Source organism: Phyllopteryx taeniolatus, chromosome 13, assembly GCF_024500385.1.
Source record: "Phyllopteryx taeniolatus isolate TA_2022b chromosome 13, UOR_Ptae_1.2, whole genome shotgun sequence".
NCBI classification, from domain to species: Eukaryota; Metazoa; Chordata; class Actinopteri; order Syngnathiformes; family Syngnathidae; genus Phyllopteryx; species Phyllopteryx taeniolatus.
Genome location: NC_084514.1, coordinates 9,217,941 through 9,236,892, shown reverse-complemented (window position 1 = coordinate 9,236,892; position 18,952 = coordinate 9,217,941). Strand labels below are relative to the sequence as shown.

Here is an 18,952-nt window from a genome sequence, read left to right as displayed (position 1 = left end):
CAAATAATTATTACGTTAAAATATATTTTAGTTATGATTAAGATTGTTTCATTATTTGAGGATAACTTTTAATTACGAGTCGCGTGACGTTTTAAACACAAGCGTGCGACGATGTATTTTTTTTTCGTTTTAGCTGCCGCATTTTGATTGCATCACACATATGCCTCACTCTCCAAAAAAAAATCAGCAATTCCAAAGCAAATGCGGTTGCATTTTGATTTAAACTTCCTGCAAGTTAGTAATTATTTTTTTTATGTGGTGTATAAACTTTCAATATATAACTCTAAAAATATATACGCTAATATAAAATTAAGCGTCATTTAACTTTGTCTTTCACTTCGCACGATATCCCACGTCACTTATTATTACTATGGTTGATTAAAGTTAAATCTAAATGTAAGAATAGAAAATATATGCCAACTAATGTGCAAATCCAATGTGTTTTGCTAGCGGAAGTAGCAAAATAAAAGCGAAGTGAAGTGATTTTATTATCTAATAAGGTAGGCGGGACGATTTAAATTGAAAACAGTTACCAGGTGTCTTAACTAGTGTGTGGCATGCTTTCATCAAAATATCTCAAGGTAAAAATAAAAAATTAAAAAAATTTGGACATATTTCCACAGCATGTCTTATGAAATTGGCTCAGCCCAAACTTTGGAAAACTAGCCAAAGCCCAAGACAAGGAAATAATTTTTGTAGTGTGCATGCCTTCCCATACACAAGCACCCCTTCATCCCGCCCGCCAACAACTCGACAGCACAATCAAGTAAGTGTCATTTATAAAAAGCTAACACTGCTATCTCCATTAAAGCGAGCACTCATAGAGATTCCATTGCAAAAATCACTGGCAGATGCAGCATTTCATCACCAAGCCACCAAAATACATGTTAATGAAGTAGCGGTGTGGCGCATGACACAAATACCTCCCATCACCACGTCAGCAATTTAGAAGAACATATAACAGCATTATTATCAGAAGCTAATGCTGGCAACACTGTTAGTTAATGCTAATCAGTGCTAACACAGCTTTGCTGATGTCACAGAAGAAGGCCCGCAAACATTTTCAGAACTAGGCAGATAACTAAAGATTGACTTGGTGGTTTCATTTCACACTTGATGGGTGGGCAGACACTCCACAGACCCAACTATTTGCATAGAAACATTAAAAAGTCAGTTTTTCATAATGTGTGCCCTTTCATATTGTGAACGTACAGTTGCAGTGGCAAAAACTGGCCACACAATGGCAGCGAAATACCTCATGTCTGTTTTAGTGTAACTATTTATATGCAAATGATGTCAAGTTTGACCATTTCATCTTTTGAGAAGCTCACCCAAGATTAATTTAAATGTGTGTTTTTTTTTTTTTTAAACCATTTCCCAGCTTCCAATAGGCCATTCAACTTATTGGATGTGACTTCATATAACAGGCACCGCAGCAAAATGTTGACCTGCTTTCAAAATGCGGCGACGAGCAGCAGAAGAAGAAGATGAAGAAGAGCGGGAGAGAGAGAGAGCGAGCGCATGAAAGTCAGTCTACACTGTCTCATGTTAGACTTTCCAGTCTGATTTTGAGCTGCCGTACGTTCTCGTCTGCAGGTAGGTGTTGAAAGCAATGTTTGTATAAGGCAGTTGTACTTAATGAAGTGTCCAGTAAGGCAATCACAAGGTGACTCGTACAATGTGTTTTGCAGACGATATGGAAATTGATCAGATCATTTGACTTGCTAAAGCTGCATGTTGCTCACAGCCCAAGGTTCTGACAATTGTATGTTTGTGATGTCTGCATCTGCTGAAGCACCATGTGGCTCACTGGCTGCCAGCTTGATGGACCTCCACCAGAGCACGGCGGACGTGATTCTGCATCCTGCACATCTGATCTCGCACCTCGGACTCTGCATCCTACCACTATGGTTCTTGATTCTGTAACTATGGCTCTCCATTCTGCACCTGGGATTCTTCACCTATAATGCTGCATCCTGCACCTATGATTCTGCGCCACTGATTCTGCATCCTGCACCTATGATTCTGCGCCACTGATTCTGCATCCTACACCTATGATTCTGCGCCACTGATTCTGCATCCTGCACCTATGATTGTGCACCACTGATTCTGCATCCTGCACCTATGACTCTGCATCCTAGACCCATGATTCTGCGCCACTGATTCTGCACCCTGCACCTATGATTGTGCACCACTGATTCTGCATCCTGCACCTATGATTCTGCACCACTGATTCTTCATCCTGCACCTGTGATTCTTCACCTATAATGCTGCATCCTGCACCTATGACTCTAGATCCTACACCTATGATTCTGCGCCACTGATTCTGCATCCTGCACCTTTGACTCTGCATTCTACACCGCGATATCCAGCATGATTCTTCTGACATCTGTGTGTGTGTTGTGCCTGCCCGTCTTCCTCTTGGATGCCTTGGTCCTGTCCAAGCAAGAAAGGTCTGCTGTGCCGAACTCGGCCTCCCGCCTGGTGGCGCGGACAGACGGCGACGTGATCATCGGCGCCCTCTTCTCAGTGCACCACCAGCCGTCGGCCGACAAGGTGGCGGATAGGCAGTGTGGCGAGGTGCGTGAGCAGTACGGTGTCCAGCGGGTGGAGGCTATGTTCTACACGCTGGACCGGATAAATGCAGACCCGAACCTGCTGGCCAACATCACGCTGGGCTGCGAAATCCGAGACTCGTGCTGGCACTCGTCGGTGGCGCTGGAGCAGAGCATCGAGTTCATACGCGACTCACTCATCTCCATCCGGGAGGATGACGGCAGCCAGTGGTGCGCGGAGGAGGCGACCGCAGCTGAGCCACCGTCGGTCAAGAAGCCCATCGCGGGCGTGGTTGGGCCCGGCTCCAGCTCGGTGGCCATCCAAGTGCAGAACCTGTTGCAGCTCTTCAACATCCCTCAGATCGCATACTCGGCCACCAGCATCGACCTGAGTGACAAGAACTTGTTCCAGTACTTCCTCAGGGTGGTGCCCTCAGACACCCTGCAGGCCAGGGCCCTCCTGGACATTGTCAAGCGGTACAATTGGACCTACGTGTCTGCCATCCACACTGAGGGTAAGGGCCCATTACCTGTGTGTTATACTCCGCATTCTCCTTGTTGTCCCCAAAACCATTTCCTCTTGAACAAAACTGCCAACAGCCACATGCCGAGGAGTCAATTTCTGGCCTTGTTGCTTGACAGAAACTTCTGAATTTAATTGCCATTTTAGCGAGCTAGTAGGCTAACGACATGGATCAAAAGAACTGCTCAGAATCCGTTTCTTGGTCCTTCTTGGCAGGCTGAAGCCTGAAGAGTGAGTGACATTTTTAGCGTTTAAAAAAATGTTTTAATTCTGTTTCTTGGTTCTTGTTGTGAGGCAGAAACGTGAAAAGTGAGTGAATTAAAGTGTTTGCTAGCTAGACTGCACATCACCATGGCTCAACAATTGCTTGAATTATTTTTCTTGGTTCTTGTTGCTCGGCAGAAAGATGAAGATTGAGTGATTTTTTTGTTAGCTACAGAATTTCTCAGATTTTTATAGATGGTACTTGTTGCTAAGCAGAAACGTCAAAGTGTAATAAAACTTTTAGCTAGCTAGCAGGCTAGAGACTCAACTTGGATAGATTGTGTTTCTTGGTTTTTGTTGCTAGGCAGAAACTTCAAAAGTGAACTAAAATTTTCAAGAATTAGGAGTTGCAACGACCTGGATCAAGAGAAATACTCAAATTCTGTTTCATGGTCCTTGTTGCTTGGCAGAAATTTCATAATTATAGTCAGCTAGCAGGCTAGCTATGTAGACCAACACAGTTGCTTGGAATCTTCTTGCTGCTCCTTATTGCTGGGCAGAAAAAAAATTCTAGCTTGGGAGCGATGTGGATCTGGATCAACAAAATTGTTCAGATTTTTATTCGTGGTCCTTGTTGGAGTCACGGAAGTGTAGGCAACCACGCTATTAAGCTAACAATAAGGCTGATGGATCGTGGTCGTTACCCCGACTCATTGTGTCCGCGAACATGCTACTGTAACTGTATTTACTAATCGTTAATATAAAACTTCCAGGTCATGCAAACCCAACTAATTAGATATTAAAATCAAACTCAGTGGGACTAAGGCCATTTTTCATTTTTGTTGTTTTGTTGTGTTTGTGTTTGAAACAAATAACAAAATAATGAGTCACTTTTTCATTTTTCAAATTGAAAATGGAAAGAACAAACGATATACAAATTGTAGATGAACAGAATTGCACAAATCTTTATTCCTGCTTCTGGGTGCAGAAAAAATATTAATATTTTTAACTTCCTAGGATGTGTTGCGCAGCACATTCACAAATTCGGTCGGATTCATTGTTGTTGCTGCTGCTGCGAGGCAGAATTTCTTGGGCAAAATCCTCCGTGTCCCGCTTCTACATTTGCGTCTACAGTTGACATTTTGTTGCGGTTTAGGTAATTACGGTGAAAGCGGCATGGAGGTATTCAAGGAGCTGGCCTCGCAGGAAGGACTGTGCCTGTCGCTTTCGGACAAAATCTACAGCAACGCTGGCGAGAAACACTTTGACAGGCTGCTACGCAAACTACGCCAGCGGCTGCCCAAAGCCCGAGTGGTGGTCTGCTTCTGCGAGGGCATGACGGTGCGAGGCCTGCTCATGGCCATGAGACGCAAAGGAGTTGCCCGAGAGTTCCTTCTCATCGGCAGGTTAGTTCTCTCCTCAAAGTGGAAGGGGAGATATGCTTCAAAATGGCAGCAATCTACATCCAATCATTCTTCTTCCTGGTCCTCGTTGCTGGGCAGAAAGTTCCAAATTACATTAAAAGAATGCCTACTCCAGCCATTGAAAACATAAATGAATAAAATACACAAATAAACAAAAAAAAAAGACGTTTTTTTAATGTATTATTGTATTTTTTGTCTTGGTTTAGGAATTTAAACTAAAATATATTTTTAAAAAAAGATAACATTATAATAAGATGATAATTACATTTAATGCTATCTTTACCATCCTTGGGTCAAGTGTGGACTAAAATGTAAAAAAAAAAAAGTAATATTTTAATAAAATATATTTTACTTACTGCTAGAGGTGCAACAATCAGTTAATCAGCAACTAATCATTTTAAAATTAATCGACAACTATTATCATAATCGAGTAATCATTTAGAGCGATTGTTTCACTTAAAATTGTCAAAATTTCTGCTTTCAGCCTCTCAACAGTAAATACTCTGATTCCTGTAGTCCTTCCTGAAAGCAGTCTGATTATCGTTTGTGTTTAGTCAAAATTAGAAATTTGTAAACATCTGCTTTTACTTGGGCAAACAATGATCAACATTTTTGTATATTTTCTGACATGTTACAGACCAAACCAGTAACTGAATAAATCTCAATTAAAATGTAAAAAAAAAAAAAAAGCTAAAATTTAAATATTTGTAATATATACAATTTTCATCCTTCCTGGTTCGAAAAAAAAAATAAATAAATAAATAAAAAAAAAAATATATATATATATATATATATATATGTGCGTGTGTGTATGTATGTAGGTTTATGTATACGTAGGTGTGTATATATATATATATATATAGGTAGCTATTGCTAGGTAGAAGTTAAATGTGAAAATAAATACATAAAATACAAACATTTTAAAATTTTAAAAACTAAAATGTAAAAAAACAACAAAAAACAAAAAAAACTATCAGTTAACATTTTACATAAAACAAAATAAGAGCGCATGTCTCTGGCCACCTTCAAATACTCTCGCAATGGTACACCGCGATGGTTCACACAAACACACACACACACACACACACAAATCCTCCCTCCTGCATAAGATTTTGATGTCTGAGTCTGGTTCAGTGTTAAATAATGCACCGCTCGCCTCCTTCCACTTCTGTACATCACAAGACATGACGGCCTAATATGGGACAGCACAAGCTGCTGGATGTGTGTGCAAGAATGTAGTCAACATCAGACACGCTTAGTAGTCAAGATAACAGCCTGATACGCTTCATCTATTAACTAGTAAAACCTCTTTGTGCAGCTTTTAATTGGCCCCGTTTTTAACAATACTACATGACTCTATCCAGATGAATTGCACATTTGTTACAGTGGTTCTTAGTTCTTCTTCATTCGACAACAATACAACAGATTTTTGTTAAGAGTTGTTTTTGAGTTACGAGCGTGGTCACGGAATGAATTAAACTTCCTCTACTTTTCTTTAACTCATTTCTCTAGTCTCCACGGAGGTGAGTTTGTTCGGAAGCGCGTGTGTTTGTGGGTCAAGGTGACTTGCGCTAAAAATGTTTTGTGGAGCGACACAAGTGAACAAAACCAAGAAGAAAAAAAAAACAAAAAAAAAAACACCTGAGGTGCGCTGATGCTGATTGTCGCACCTCTCACACGGCACACGGCCAACTCATTAGTAGCCTCTCTTTCACACAGCAAGACGCCAAAACGTCCGCAGCAGGAGACCTGGCCTTTAGTCGCCAGGGATTTTTTTACCCAGAACCCAACAAAAAACAAAATGGTGCAAGAATTATAGCTTTACCAAGAAAGTGTGAAAGAGGCTAATGGCAATACATTACGTCAAGAGTACTGTAATATTTGTTGCATTAATTATGTTCTTTTTAAATTGATTAATTAAAATCCAGTTATCCAGTTATCATTAAAGAATTGCTTTATTTATCGTAAATTTAAAAAAGCAAACATGCGAGTAAAATAAATTTAGATATACTGTATATTTAAAGATTTATAAAATAATTGTTTCATTAATTATAATTAAATGAATCATCCATCCAGTCATCCATTTTCTGTACTGCTTATCCTCGTTATGGTCGCGGGTTAAATTCATCATAAATAAGACAATTAAAACATGAGAATGAATCACCATGTTATTATTCAATTAAAAGATTTTACCATATTTTACATGAACTCTTCACTTTTAAATTGTATTTTATTAAAATTATTGGTTAATTCATTGTAATTGAATTAAAATGTCAATTAAATCATTATAAATTACAAATAAAGACATGCTGATTTATTTAATTTGATAATGTAATTTACATATACATTTTAACTCATTTAAAAAATAATATGATAATATAACTATAAAATAATCTTATTGAAACATGAGTGCATTATTTTGTATGATTAAAATAACAACTTCATATATGCATTTTAACTTTAAAATAATATTTTATTAAATATTTGGTCAATTAATTAATAATAAACCGTTTGTGTTCAAGCCGCATCATACAGTAGCTGCTATTTAGCATTAGCATTAAGCTAGTGGACTGAAAGGCTAATCAATGTAGTTGTTTTAAACACACAAAGTGTAATTGCCTTTTTGTTTATTTTGACAATAAACTGGGCGTGTCAATAAACAGCTCGAAACCTGTTTTTTGAAGAATTTTTCACTATTTGCCAAAGTGCTGCTCATTGTGAAGTGAGTCGAGTTCGCTGCCACCATACAGTGCTCGTATGTCAAGTCTGTGCTCGCGAGTCAATGCAAAAAAAATCAGCCGAATGACTGCTGGTATCTTGAAAAACCCATAAGTTGAGTCACTCATATGTCAAGGCACCACTGTAGGTAACACGAAAAAATGAAAATAAATGGTTTCATTCTTGCAATAATGCGCGGTATTTTACATTCACATAAATGCAGCAAAATTGGTGCATCGGATATCGGCATTTATCCTCCTGTGCATTTTGCGCAGATCCCAGCAAAGCGAGCTAAGTAATCGAAGTGGTTTATTATAGCAGGGTGCTGGCTTGCAGCTTTTTGGCACTGAGAGCGTGAGAAGCAGATGGTCAGCTACACTAGAGCCTGTCGCTTTGTAGCTTTGCCCAGCCAACACAACAAAAGCAAACACTGTTTGCTTTTATTTCAAGCCAGTAAAAGGTGCTCATTTATCCCTTTTTTATTATTATTATTTATTTGTGTTGTCCTGTGAATGAACTGTGCAGTTTTGGGCAGAATAGAACTTTTTCTATCCCACTATTTAAAATCCCCTCTGTGAAATAATGACGCCTTTACATCACAACGGTTACTTCAAAGAGCAAAATAGTTAAATACATTCAATGGTCCTTTTTTTTTTAAAATCATGTTATGACATTTTATTTTGGTATCACGTTATCATGGTGTCATGGTATAATTGCATCATGATATCATTGTATTGTGGTCTAACTGGCTTAATGGTATTATGAAATCCTGGTATGATAGCTTCATGGCATCATCGCACAGTTGTCCCTCTTGCCGCACGTCTACAGTAATCATCGTTAGCTGCATTATTATAGCCTAGCACTGCTAGCTAGAACAAATTGTCATCCATCCACACATAGGAGAGACTCAGCCCCCTTTGCGCTTTCAGTTGCTTTATTGAACAAAGGTAAAATTGATTCACTGAGTCCCACGTTACTCAACAGCCCAGGCCTGCGATTTAAAGTCACACGCATTCAGTCACAGATAGGTAACGACATGGTATTGTCATGTATTATCATTCATCATGGTATCATGATATCTTGGCTACGCACGTATTGGACCGTCATTGAATAATTGAATCAATTTTAAGTCATCTTTCTTTTTCTTTGACTTATTCATATTGAGCATTTGTAACACATTTCCTGCCACATGATCAGAAGCGTAGCAGTATTACTACACGGGATGTCGTCAACAGCGACGGCTGGGCGGACCGCATGGAGGTGGTTGAGGGCTACGAGGAGGAGGCGCTGGGCGGCATCACGGTCAAGCTGCAGTCGGAGGAGGTGGCCTCCTTCGATGACTACTTCCTGAGGCTCAAGTTGGACACCAACGTGCGCAACCCCTGGTTCCCGGAGTTTTGGCAGCACCGCTTCCAGTGCCGCCTGCCCGGGCACCCGCACGAGAACGGGAACTATGTCAGGAACTGCTCAGGTAACCACACGGTTATTGTGTGTTCATTATCCTGTAAATATTAAAACTGCCACAGGGTACATTTGACAAAAGTTTGTGACTCTTGGCTTGACAGCGGTTCATGATATTCATACGTCAAGAATTCGCTAACGCAAGGCACTGGACAAAATATTAGGTACACTTGTAAAGTCTAACCGGAGTCAAAGAAAAAAATGCTCCTATACATATATATGACAAAAATGTAAAAAAAAAATAATAATAACCGTAAATATTACATTAATTAAAAATATTACATGAAAAACACAAATACCTCTACATCTCAATATTTTGGAAGAGTGTCAAAAGCTAAACTTACTAGTTATGTAGTTAAAAAAGTTAAACTCGTATTAAAAACGAATTACACTAAATAATAAAACAAATTAAACAAAATCTATGAAAAATACACAAATAGTAGGTGGAACATAAAAACATACTGCTGAGAATGAAATAAATATATAGATTTGTAAAAAACAATAACAAATTACATACATGAAAAATCTAAATTAGTAGGTGAAATTTTAAAAATGCAAAAAGGAGTAAATAAAAAGTACTTGATAGAACAAGTATTAGATTCGAAATAGGCAAATATAGGGAAAAAATACAAAAATATTAAACCAAAAAAGAATTCAGATGAAAAATATAAACAAATTAGACACAAATACAATGAAAAAATATTAGTTTTGTCATCCCGTATATATCTAAACAGGCTCCGAACGCCTGGAGGACAACTACGTGCAGGACAGCAAGATGGGCTTCGTGGTGAACGCCATTTACGCCATGGCGCACGGCCTGCATGACATGCACGCTAGCTTGTGCCCCGGAGTCGCGGGCCTGTGTGATGCCATGAGGCCCGTGGACGGAAGCCGCCTGCTGGACTTTCTGCTCAGGACGTCCTTCGCCGGCATCTCGGGCGAGGACGTCCGCTTCGACCAGAACGGGGACTCGCCCGGCAGGTAAGGCGCACAGAAGTGGCTAACTTCTTGTTACACTTGTATGACAGTTACGCATGCTAGAATTTCCATAATCATAATCCTCCACTATACAGTAGTGCCTTGATTTATGACTTCAGCTCGTTCCGTGCTCACACTCATATCTCAAATCATCTTACCCTACTGAAATGAATTGAAATGCCATTCATTTTTATTTTGGGAGAAAAACAGCACTCTACAGTATTTTACTTTATAAAGACATATAGTAGCAACATAATTCTAATTTAAAGAATTAAACACTTTGTGCGTCATGATTTCATACATTATTTCAATGGTCATTGTGTGTCTGGTGTGCGTGCCTTGGCCACCAGGGGGTAGTATAACACATACTGACATTCGACATTTTAAATTTGTTTTTTTTGTGCTTGCTTCAAGCTGTTCATTGCCACTCTCAGTTATTACAGAATTACAGGTTGTATTTTTAACTAAACCGCATAACTAATGAAACGCCGCGAGTTTATTGCTAATCCACAATGCAAAACGCCACAGATGAGCTAACGAAACTACCATCGATTTGAACACAAATGGTGCAGCAACAGCTGTTTTTATAAAGTACAAGACTGAAGACTACTATTTTTCTTATTAAAAACACGTTACTATCATAAGTCAAGGCACCACTGTATTAAACAGAAATACAACATGCATTTTTTTGTCTCGCAGCAGACAGATTTGATTTCTGAAGGCGTGAGCGTGGTGACTTACCCCCCTCTCTGATGCTTTAAAAAAAAAAGGAACATTATTATCGTTTTTTATTACTTTACACGAAAACCTAGAATCAAGAAAGGGCGAGACACCCCTGATGGCTTCCGTGTCTTTTCTTGCTGTCTACCGTCCAGGTACGAGATCATGAACTTCCAGAGCGTACGTCCCGGCGTGTACGACTACATCAACGTCGGCTTGTGGCACGAGGGCGTGCTCAGCATCGACGACGACGCCGTGACGACCAACCGCAGTGGCGGGGTGCGCTCGGTCTGCAGCGAGCCCTGCTCCAAGGGTGAGATCAAGGTGAGGCTCACTTTCACCATCTTATTCAGGATCATCAACACTGCAAAAAAAAAAAGTACAAATATTAATAAAAAGGTAATGAAATGAGGAATACATGCTTAATTTATTCCAAATGATCTGCTGATAGAACAGGAAAATTTGACTTGGGAAGATTCCTTAAAACAAGAGAACATACTGCAACTTTTATTGTTGTTTTTGTGGAGCAGGTGATCAGGAAGGGCGAGGTGAGCTGCTGCTGGATCTGCACAGCCTGCAAAGACAACGAGTACGTCCAGGATGAGTTCACCTGCAAGGCTTGCGAGCTGGGATGGTGGCCAGACCCAGAACTAGAAGGTTGGTTTAAAAGGGCAACATTTTACAAATGGCATCTATGTTGCGGTGCTGCTATGATCTAGTGCTGTGAACACATTTTGTGTTTAAAGCAACCAAACAACATTGCCTTCCATTTAAAGTCTCTTACTTCTACATACTGTACATGGCCATGCTATGCTGTCATGAGGAGCTGAGCCTTCCCATGGTCACTGTTATCGCGATAAGCTCTTTTTTTTTGGACACGGGGCAGTTGTGTCTGGTGGGTAACCAAAACGTGTCCTCTCACAGCTTCCAGTTCTGTTTCTTCTTTTTAAAAATGTCCTCCTCATGCGTGCTATTTCCAATGCTTTCCCATGATGCCAGAGGGGCCATTCATCATGTTGAGCCCTACTTACACACTTACTCTCCCTGATCCTCTGGCCCACTTTCAAGGCTCCTCTATGTGGACTTGAAAGACAACACACTTATTCTCCATATGGATCGTCCCAAGTCCCGACCTCTACGCCATTGTTTGTTCCGTTGTTGGAAAATGCCAAGTGTACGCGTTTGTTATCATCCGTCCATCCATTTTCCAACTCAACACAACACACGTTTGGACACAAAAGGTGGAGCAACACATTCAGACCAATAATATAACAATACTCACTGGCATATATTCTTTATCCTCGATGACAAATTACTAATATTACAGCATCTTACTGAATTATTTACAGTAGTAGTAGTAGAAGAAGTACTATTCTTCTTTGTTTGTGTGTGCATGACTGTATTATACTGCCTCCCGGTAGCCAAGGTGGACACACCAGGAGCAGCACAATGAATTGGATTGCAGCATTAAATCAATGATGCACAAACTGTTTAATTCATTCCATTCTTTTGAATTATCTTATGACTCTATCCTTTCATAAAGTACAATATTATAGAGTGCTATTTTTCCTTATAAAAAAAAACACAAACAAAACTTAACGAATTAATGGCCTTTCCATTCATTTCAATGGGGAAAAATGATGTGCTTTGTGTTACAAGCATGGTCACGGAATAAATTAAACTCGTATCACAAGGCACCACTGAATAACCACCTTTCTTCCTCCAGGCTGCAAGGCCATCCCCCTGCGTTACCTGGAGTGGAGTAGTCCTGAATCCATCATCCAGGTGGTCTTCTCTTGCTTGGGCATCCTGGCGACGTCATTCGTGGCCTTCACCTTTGTGCTGTACCGTGACACGCCCGTGGTCAAGTCTTCCAGCCGGGAGCTGTGCTACATCATCCTGGCGGGCATCTTCCTGGGCTACCTGTGCCCCTTCACGGTCATGGCCCGGCCCACCGTGGTCTCCTGCTACCTGCAGAGGCTCCTGGTGGGCCTCTCCCCTGCCATATGCTACTCTGCGCTGGTCACAAAGACCAACCGTATCGCCCGTATCCTGGCAGGCAGCAAGAAGAAGATCTGTACCCGGAAGCCACGCTTCATGGGCGCGTGGGCGCAAGTAGCCATTGCCTCGGCACTGGTCGGGGTGCAGCTGGCTGTGGAGGTGGCGCTGGTGGTAGCAGAGCCGCCCTGAACCCATACGGTCCTATCCAAGGTTGGAATAGTTTGGGATTTTCTACACCAAAAAATTCTCCATTGGTGCCTTGAGATACAAGTGATTGCAAGTTACGAGTTGCTTAGCCTTTCAGTCCACTAGCTTAATGCATAAGTTAAAAAGCGTATGTGTTTCTGTAATGTTGTGAACATTGGCACTTATTCCATAGTTGTGGACTTAAAATTATGTCTGCAGAAAAAAAAATCCCGCCAAAATAGACTCACTAGTCATTTTGGACTTGTTTTCCGATGACATTTTCAAATCTTGTCCTTCCCACCATTAGGTCCATTAGGCTCACGCAGAGCCTGCTGATGTCAGCTGACATTAGCCCGACGAATAGCAAATGCACACACTCATAACAATATCGACAGGAACAAAGTAAAGAGCAACGTTTAACTTGATTTTCTAGGACTTACAATACTGTACTTAAAAACATCACCACAATAAATACTGGGTTCCCATAATGCTTTTGGGTGACTACTTTACCCTGATCGTCAGCGTGAGGAAAATGCCTGTTCACACCATGTCCGCATGGACTGTTGTTCACGTCTTTCAAGCAAAGCTAAAGCAAGCTTTAATAGGCCTGTTGCTAATGAATTGCATATATGAACCGTACATTTGAAATAAATAGTTATTTACAGATTGCTCCAAAACAGATTGATATTATTGGAAATGACTCCCAGTTTCATTTTCTTGATCAACAAATATATAAAGGGAACTTTTAGATTCCATGTGGACGCCATAGGTCCTTTAAGCAGTGGATTAAACACAAACAAAATGAGGAATGATTTCAATGTCTATCGCAACACACTAATTTTTAGTGGACTTCTTAGTCAGCAATATAGTCCATTACATAAATATCCAGATATAATGATTAGGAAGTAACGAATGAGTGAAAGATTCCGAACACAGCCTGTTTTTTATTTGTATTTCTGTTAACGAAAATGTTTTTTGTCCCACCCCAGCTCCCGTGTGGTCTTCCTGATCTGCAACACCAGCAACCTCGGCGTGGTGGCGCCGCTGGGCTACAACAGCCTGCTCATCCTCAGCTGCACCTACTACGCCTTCAAGACACGCAACGTGCCCGCCAACTTCAACGAGGCCAAGTACGTGGCCTTCACCATGTACACCACTTGCATTATCTGGCTGGCCTTCGTGCCCATCTACTTCGGCTCCGACTACAAGACCATCACCACGTCCTTCTCCGTCAGCCTGAGCGTCACCGTGGCGCTGGGCTGCATGTTCGTGCCCAAGATGTACGTCATCATCGCCAAGCCTGAGCGCAACGTGCGCAGCGCCTTCACCACCTCGGACACCGTGCGCATGCACGTTGGCGACGGCAAGGCGGCGTGCCGTGCCGGCGGAAGCCTGCTAGACGTGTTCAAGCGGAAGAAGAGTGGCAGGTGAGCGCCTTTATTGGGTCTCCTGAGCGCTGCCAGGACGAGCTGCTTTCCCTGTAGCCATGTCTATCAGTGTGAGATGGTGTTTCCTCACCTGCATGCTTCATGCCCAGCCTCAGGTTTCTTAGGTCATTTAAGTATTGTGTTTTTCTTTTACTAGTACGTGTGTGAGTGCATATGTTTCAGGTCATTACAAGTTTTTTTTACCTGTTTGTGTGTGTCCTTGTCGACAAGTGGTTGGGTTGGGCTTGATTTTTAATTCATGTAACGCACAGTGGGTTGCATTGTATTTATGAAAAGCGCTATATAAATGAAGTTTGACTGATTGATTGATGTCGCTTCCCACAGTCAGATGATTAGATCACCTCAGCACCAGCGTCTGTTGTGACATACAGTGGTACCTTGATTTTGAAAGTTTTTCCAAGTTACGAGCCGTCACTTGATCGATTTCTTTTGCTTTGTATCGACAGCCAGAATTTGAGTTACTAGCGAGCTTGAGATATGCTGAATATTGGATATTAAATGATATGGAATGACGTGGAATGATATGGGCTGAACAGTTTCAAGTTGGAATGGTTTGAATTGGTCTATTGGGGGCTTTTATTTAGAAAATTTTGGGGAAAAACAATTTGGAATGGGAATGATGAGTGAAGATAAAAATAAATGTAGCAATTCAGGTACGTTGATGCGCTCGCACTTTTTAGCTTCTTATAAAACGCCGTGGGAACAAGAAAACACAGAGCACTCTCATGCAGGAGCTACTGTCAGCCACAGCTCAAGCCCAGACACTTCCATTGCAGGATGGGTGTCTAAATTGTGTCTCTCGAGATGACATCCGACAGACTGTAGTCACACTTACAGTCGCCTACCTCTGACCTCCACGCTCAATTAACACGAGTGTGCTGAGGGAACAGGAATCAGAAGCACCCTTACATGCTGCTACCTGTCCTGAAAATTGGCTCAACAGTAGAGCCGGTTGTTAAACGTCACACCTTCAATACGACGTCTTTTGCAGACAGCGTCAGAGGGCCTACCTAACTTGACTACCGGAGCCTCTTTTACACAATGATATAACAAAATCAGAGCCGTGACAGAAGACGCAACATTGGGCCGTCTAAGGTACCGTTCACACAGGACCGCAGTCTGAAAAAAATTGCGAAAACGTCGGCTTTGACGGGCGGTGCGAATTAGGGTTTACAAAACTAGCAGCCTCTTTCATACAGAGATTGCGAAATGGCTGTGAAAGATCTGACATTTATCTACCGGTACCTAAAAAAAAAATGAATGATTCCATTTTGGAAAAGGGATGTAACCTAATACAGTGCATCTTCAAAGTATTCGTAGCACTACACTTTTTTTTCCATATTCAGTTTTTTTAAATTGGTAATTTGCCGAAAATGTTCCCGAAAACTTTTTTCATTTGGTCCTTTTGGGGTGTTGTGTGTAGAACTGCAACCCTGGCATTAACCCGCTGTTTCTTTTCTGTTCTAGTTCTAACAGCAAGTGTGTGTCCTGGTCTGCGGCAGGAGCGCGGCAACCTCCCAAAGGCGAGCACATTTGGCACCGCCTGTCGGTGCACGTCAGGACGCAGGAGGTGCAGTCCAATCAGACGGCGCCGTCCAATCAGACGGCGCCGTCCAATCAGACGGCCGTCATCAAGCCGCTATCTAGTAGCTACCGCAGCTCGCCGCTGTACAACGTGGCCGAGGAGGACGAGGCCGACGAGCTCGGTGGCGTCGTTACAGAGCAGGAAGGGCTGGCTAAATTTGCCAATGACTTGACTGACATGATTGTTGAGGAGGAAGCCGGAATCCTTCAGGGTTACCTGTACAACAATGGCCTCCTGCCAGATGAAGAAGAGGAGGAAGAAGTCAAAGTGGCGGCGGGGGATTGCCTGGCGCTCATGCCGCCCTCGCCTTTTCGGGATTTCTCAGCCCCTTTCCCCAATTCGCCTATCTCTGAGTCCATTTTGTCCACGCCGCTCATCCTCAAAGACTTCAAGCAGAGCTCGTCCACTCTGTGATGGGAGAATCTTTATAGATACAGACATGATAAGGTCATTTTTCACAAGATAACTTGAACATTTTGGGTGATAAGAGTGGACCAAAATGTCATCATCTATGGTTTCAGCCAATTTTTCATTACATTTTTTTTTTTTTACACCAGGTACCATCTTGCTTGGGGTAGCAAAGACAGCGTCGTTCAAGTTGCTGTTACAGTGGGCCCTCACCCCGTTATATCATTATAAATGTATTATACTCAAATGTTAAATTCAACTGAACTGTAATTAGGCAGTGATTCTTTTGCGTACCACTAGTGGCACTAGGACCACACTTTGCGAATCACTGCTTTGAAGGATTAGCTCCACCAGTGTGTCGATAGCCGCAGAACAGGAAGTTGATCAGCATTCGTGATGTCATGCGAGACTTGGCTGTCAAGGATTAATGCCACAAAATGGGGGGGGGGGGAGAGGAAATTACCGCAGTTCAACCAAATTGTCAAACCATTTTAGCATCACTTTGACTCTCAAGGATTATGTTGATAAGCATAGAATGGGAAATAGAATTCACTGCAGTTACACCAAAATAAAGTATCGGTATTGGAGAAGTCGGGCAAGATTTTGACAAATCCCATGACACTTCAGTCTGAAAGATTTACTCCACAAGTGTGTTAAGATGTTATTTGCCTTTTATTTTTGTCTGGGTTGATAACCACAGAACCAGAAATGGAACTTCCTGGAATTCAAGCAAAACTGTCAAACTATCATCACGCGAGATCTCAGCAAGTCTCGAGAGACTTTGATCCAAAGGATGAACTCCCCAGGGGTTTTGATAAACCTTAAACAGGAAGGTATTAACCATAAAAGTCACGTTTAAATGTTAGGGAGGGTGTGTTTTTTTTAGCTTTTCACGACTTTTCTTGAAGCTACGCTAGGTTACATAGCAGCTAACTTTGTTGCACCCACACAGTATGATGGCGCTCGATATGCGTCTTACTCTTACCCTCGAATTTATGCTAAGATGGTCATAATAAATCATGTTTATGAATACATCAAGGACATATTTAGCTTGTAGGATTAGCATTTTCTCTATGATAATGATGTGCTTTCTACGATCTTGAAAGGCAAAACTATATTGGATCATGAGATGTGTTTTCATGGATAGATATTGTATTTGTTATAGGTGCTTTTGTCAATGTGTTTGCTATCTACTAGATGCTTTCCAGTATGAGAATGTGGTACCAGTGAGTGCTATTTTGTGGGTTTTAATGTTTGCTGTCTACTAGATGCTTTCCAGTATGAGAATTGTGGTACCACTGTGTGCTATTTTGTGGGTTTTAGTATAAGTAATAATGTTTACAGTGTAGCCGGAAAATATTCACAGGCAGCGCTTCACTTTTTCCAGATTTAGTTATGTTACAGCCTTATTCCAAAATGGAAAAAAAAAATATATATATATATATTTTTTTCCCCCTTCCAAATTATACACACAACTACCCAGAATGACAAAATGACAACATTTTGGGGACATTTTTCAAAAAATTAAATAAAATGAGGAAAATGGCAAAGCACTGTGAGTGCACCTGGAAAGTATTTACAGCGCTTACACTTTTTCATTTTGTTATGTTCCATCTGCCCCTCCCCCCACTTAAGCCAGGGACCTCTAAAAACAAACAAATTTGTATATATATTTTTTGTATTAGATTTCATCATAGAATCCATGCTTGTGTTAAGAAATACTAATGTTGAGTGCTTTATCAGTACGACATTAAACATGAGCAATGGTGTAATTATTTTCGATTGATGGCAACTTAATCTGCAACATCCTATCACGGCTGTGCTGGAAAAAAAAAAAGTCAGACCGACGTGTACTGCGAAGGCCTACGTGACGTATTGTATGTCATGTTGGTGCACGCACAACAGTCCTGCACAATTTTCAAAGTGCATTTTTGCTAATGATTAATTATGGACACGCATTGGAGTTCATTGGCGCACCGGCTATTTGGGACCCAGAGGCCAAAGAAAATTTGCTGGCCCGTTAAAGGCAAAGGCAGCTAGCTAAATGCTGTACTTTATATTACAACATTGATGCAGCAATCTTGCGGGGACCTGTGTGCGAAAGAGTTTTACGCTGCCTTTAAACACCAACCAGAAAAACGCCGGCTTTTGTCGTTACGCTGGCAGTTTTTGCAGTATCTCTGCGTGAAACTGCACATTTCTGTCCAACCGAGTCACCAAGGATTATTGTTCCCGTTACGTCCAAACTCTGCCAAAGCCAGTGAAGAATAACGTCTATATATGTCTCGATGTCCCAGATAGGCGAGACCTCAATTTCAACCCCCCCTCCCCCACACGCCATCTTTCACGCCGTCACACTCACGCAGATCAGCCACGTTTGTGGATTATTAATGTGGGCCCTCATTTGATCTTCCTCTCCAGTGCGCCTTTCCCCACATCTATTCTAATGTTTAATCGTCGAAAAACACTCACATTCCATTAAAATAACTCAAAGTAACACATAAATGTGAATGAAATAAGTGCTTCAGGAATAGAACTCATCGTGCTGTCCATGATGCTCGACAGTCCTGGATAAAACCTTGGCAGTTTATGGAATCATGGAATGTGAGTTGATTGAGCCATCCAGTGGACAAAGCGTGTACTTGAAATCTAGTCCATTAGATTCGGCCTCTCCAAGACGCCTGTCCCGGCATTGACGACCTACAATAGTCACTGAAATAATGTGGAATTTACGAAAGTAA

General features: G+C 41.4%; 1 protein-coding gene and 1 long non-coding RNA gene across 2 annotated transcripts; one reads left to right on the top strand and one right to left on the bottom strand.

The window, feature by feature from the left end:
- Positions 1 to 142: 142 nt before the first annotated feature.
- Positions 143 to 18,952, top strand: grm1b (glutamate receptor, metabotropic 1b). The gene is given in 13 exon segments (XM_061795556.1): positions 143 to 766; positions 1,428 to 1,596; positions 1,796 to 1,922; positions 2,446 to 3,070; positions 4,439 to 4,688; positions 8,660 to 8,895; positions 9,620 to 9,866; positions 10,739 to 10,907; positions 11,114 to 11,240; positions 12,310 to 12,767; positions 12,769 to 12,794; positions 13,760 to 14,197; positions 15,686 to 18,952. Coding segments are annotated over 11 exon segments (3,231 nt in total). The 5' UTR covers positions 143 to 766; positions 1,428 to 1,596; positions 1,796 to 1,799; the 3' UTR covers positions 16,218 to 18,952.
- Positions 10,808 to 16,154, bottom strand: LOC133488094 (uncharacterized). Its single transcript, XR_009791556.1, has 3 exons — positions 16,020 to 16,154; positions 11,083 to 11,157; positions 10,808 to 10,947 (listed from the first exon to the last, which is right to left on the bottom strand). It is a non-coding gene; the product is annotated as an uncharacterized LOC133488094 (long non-coding RNA).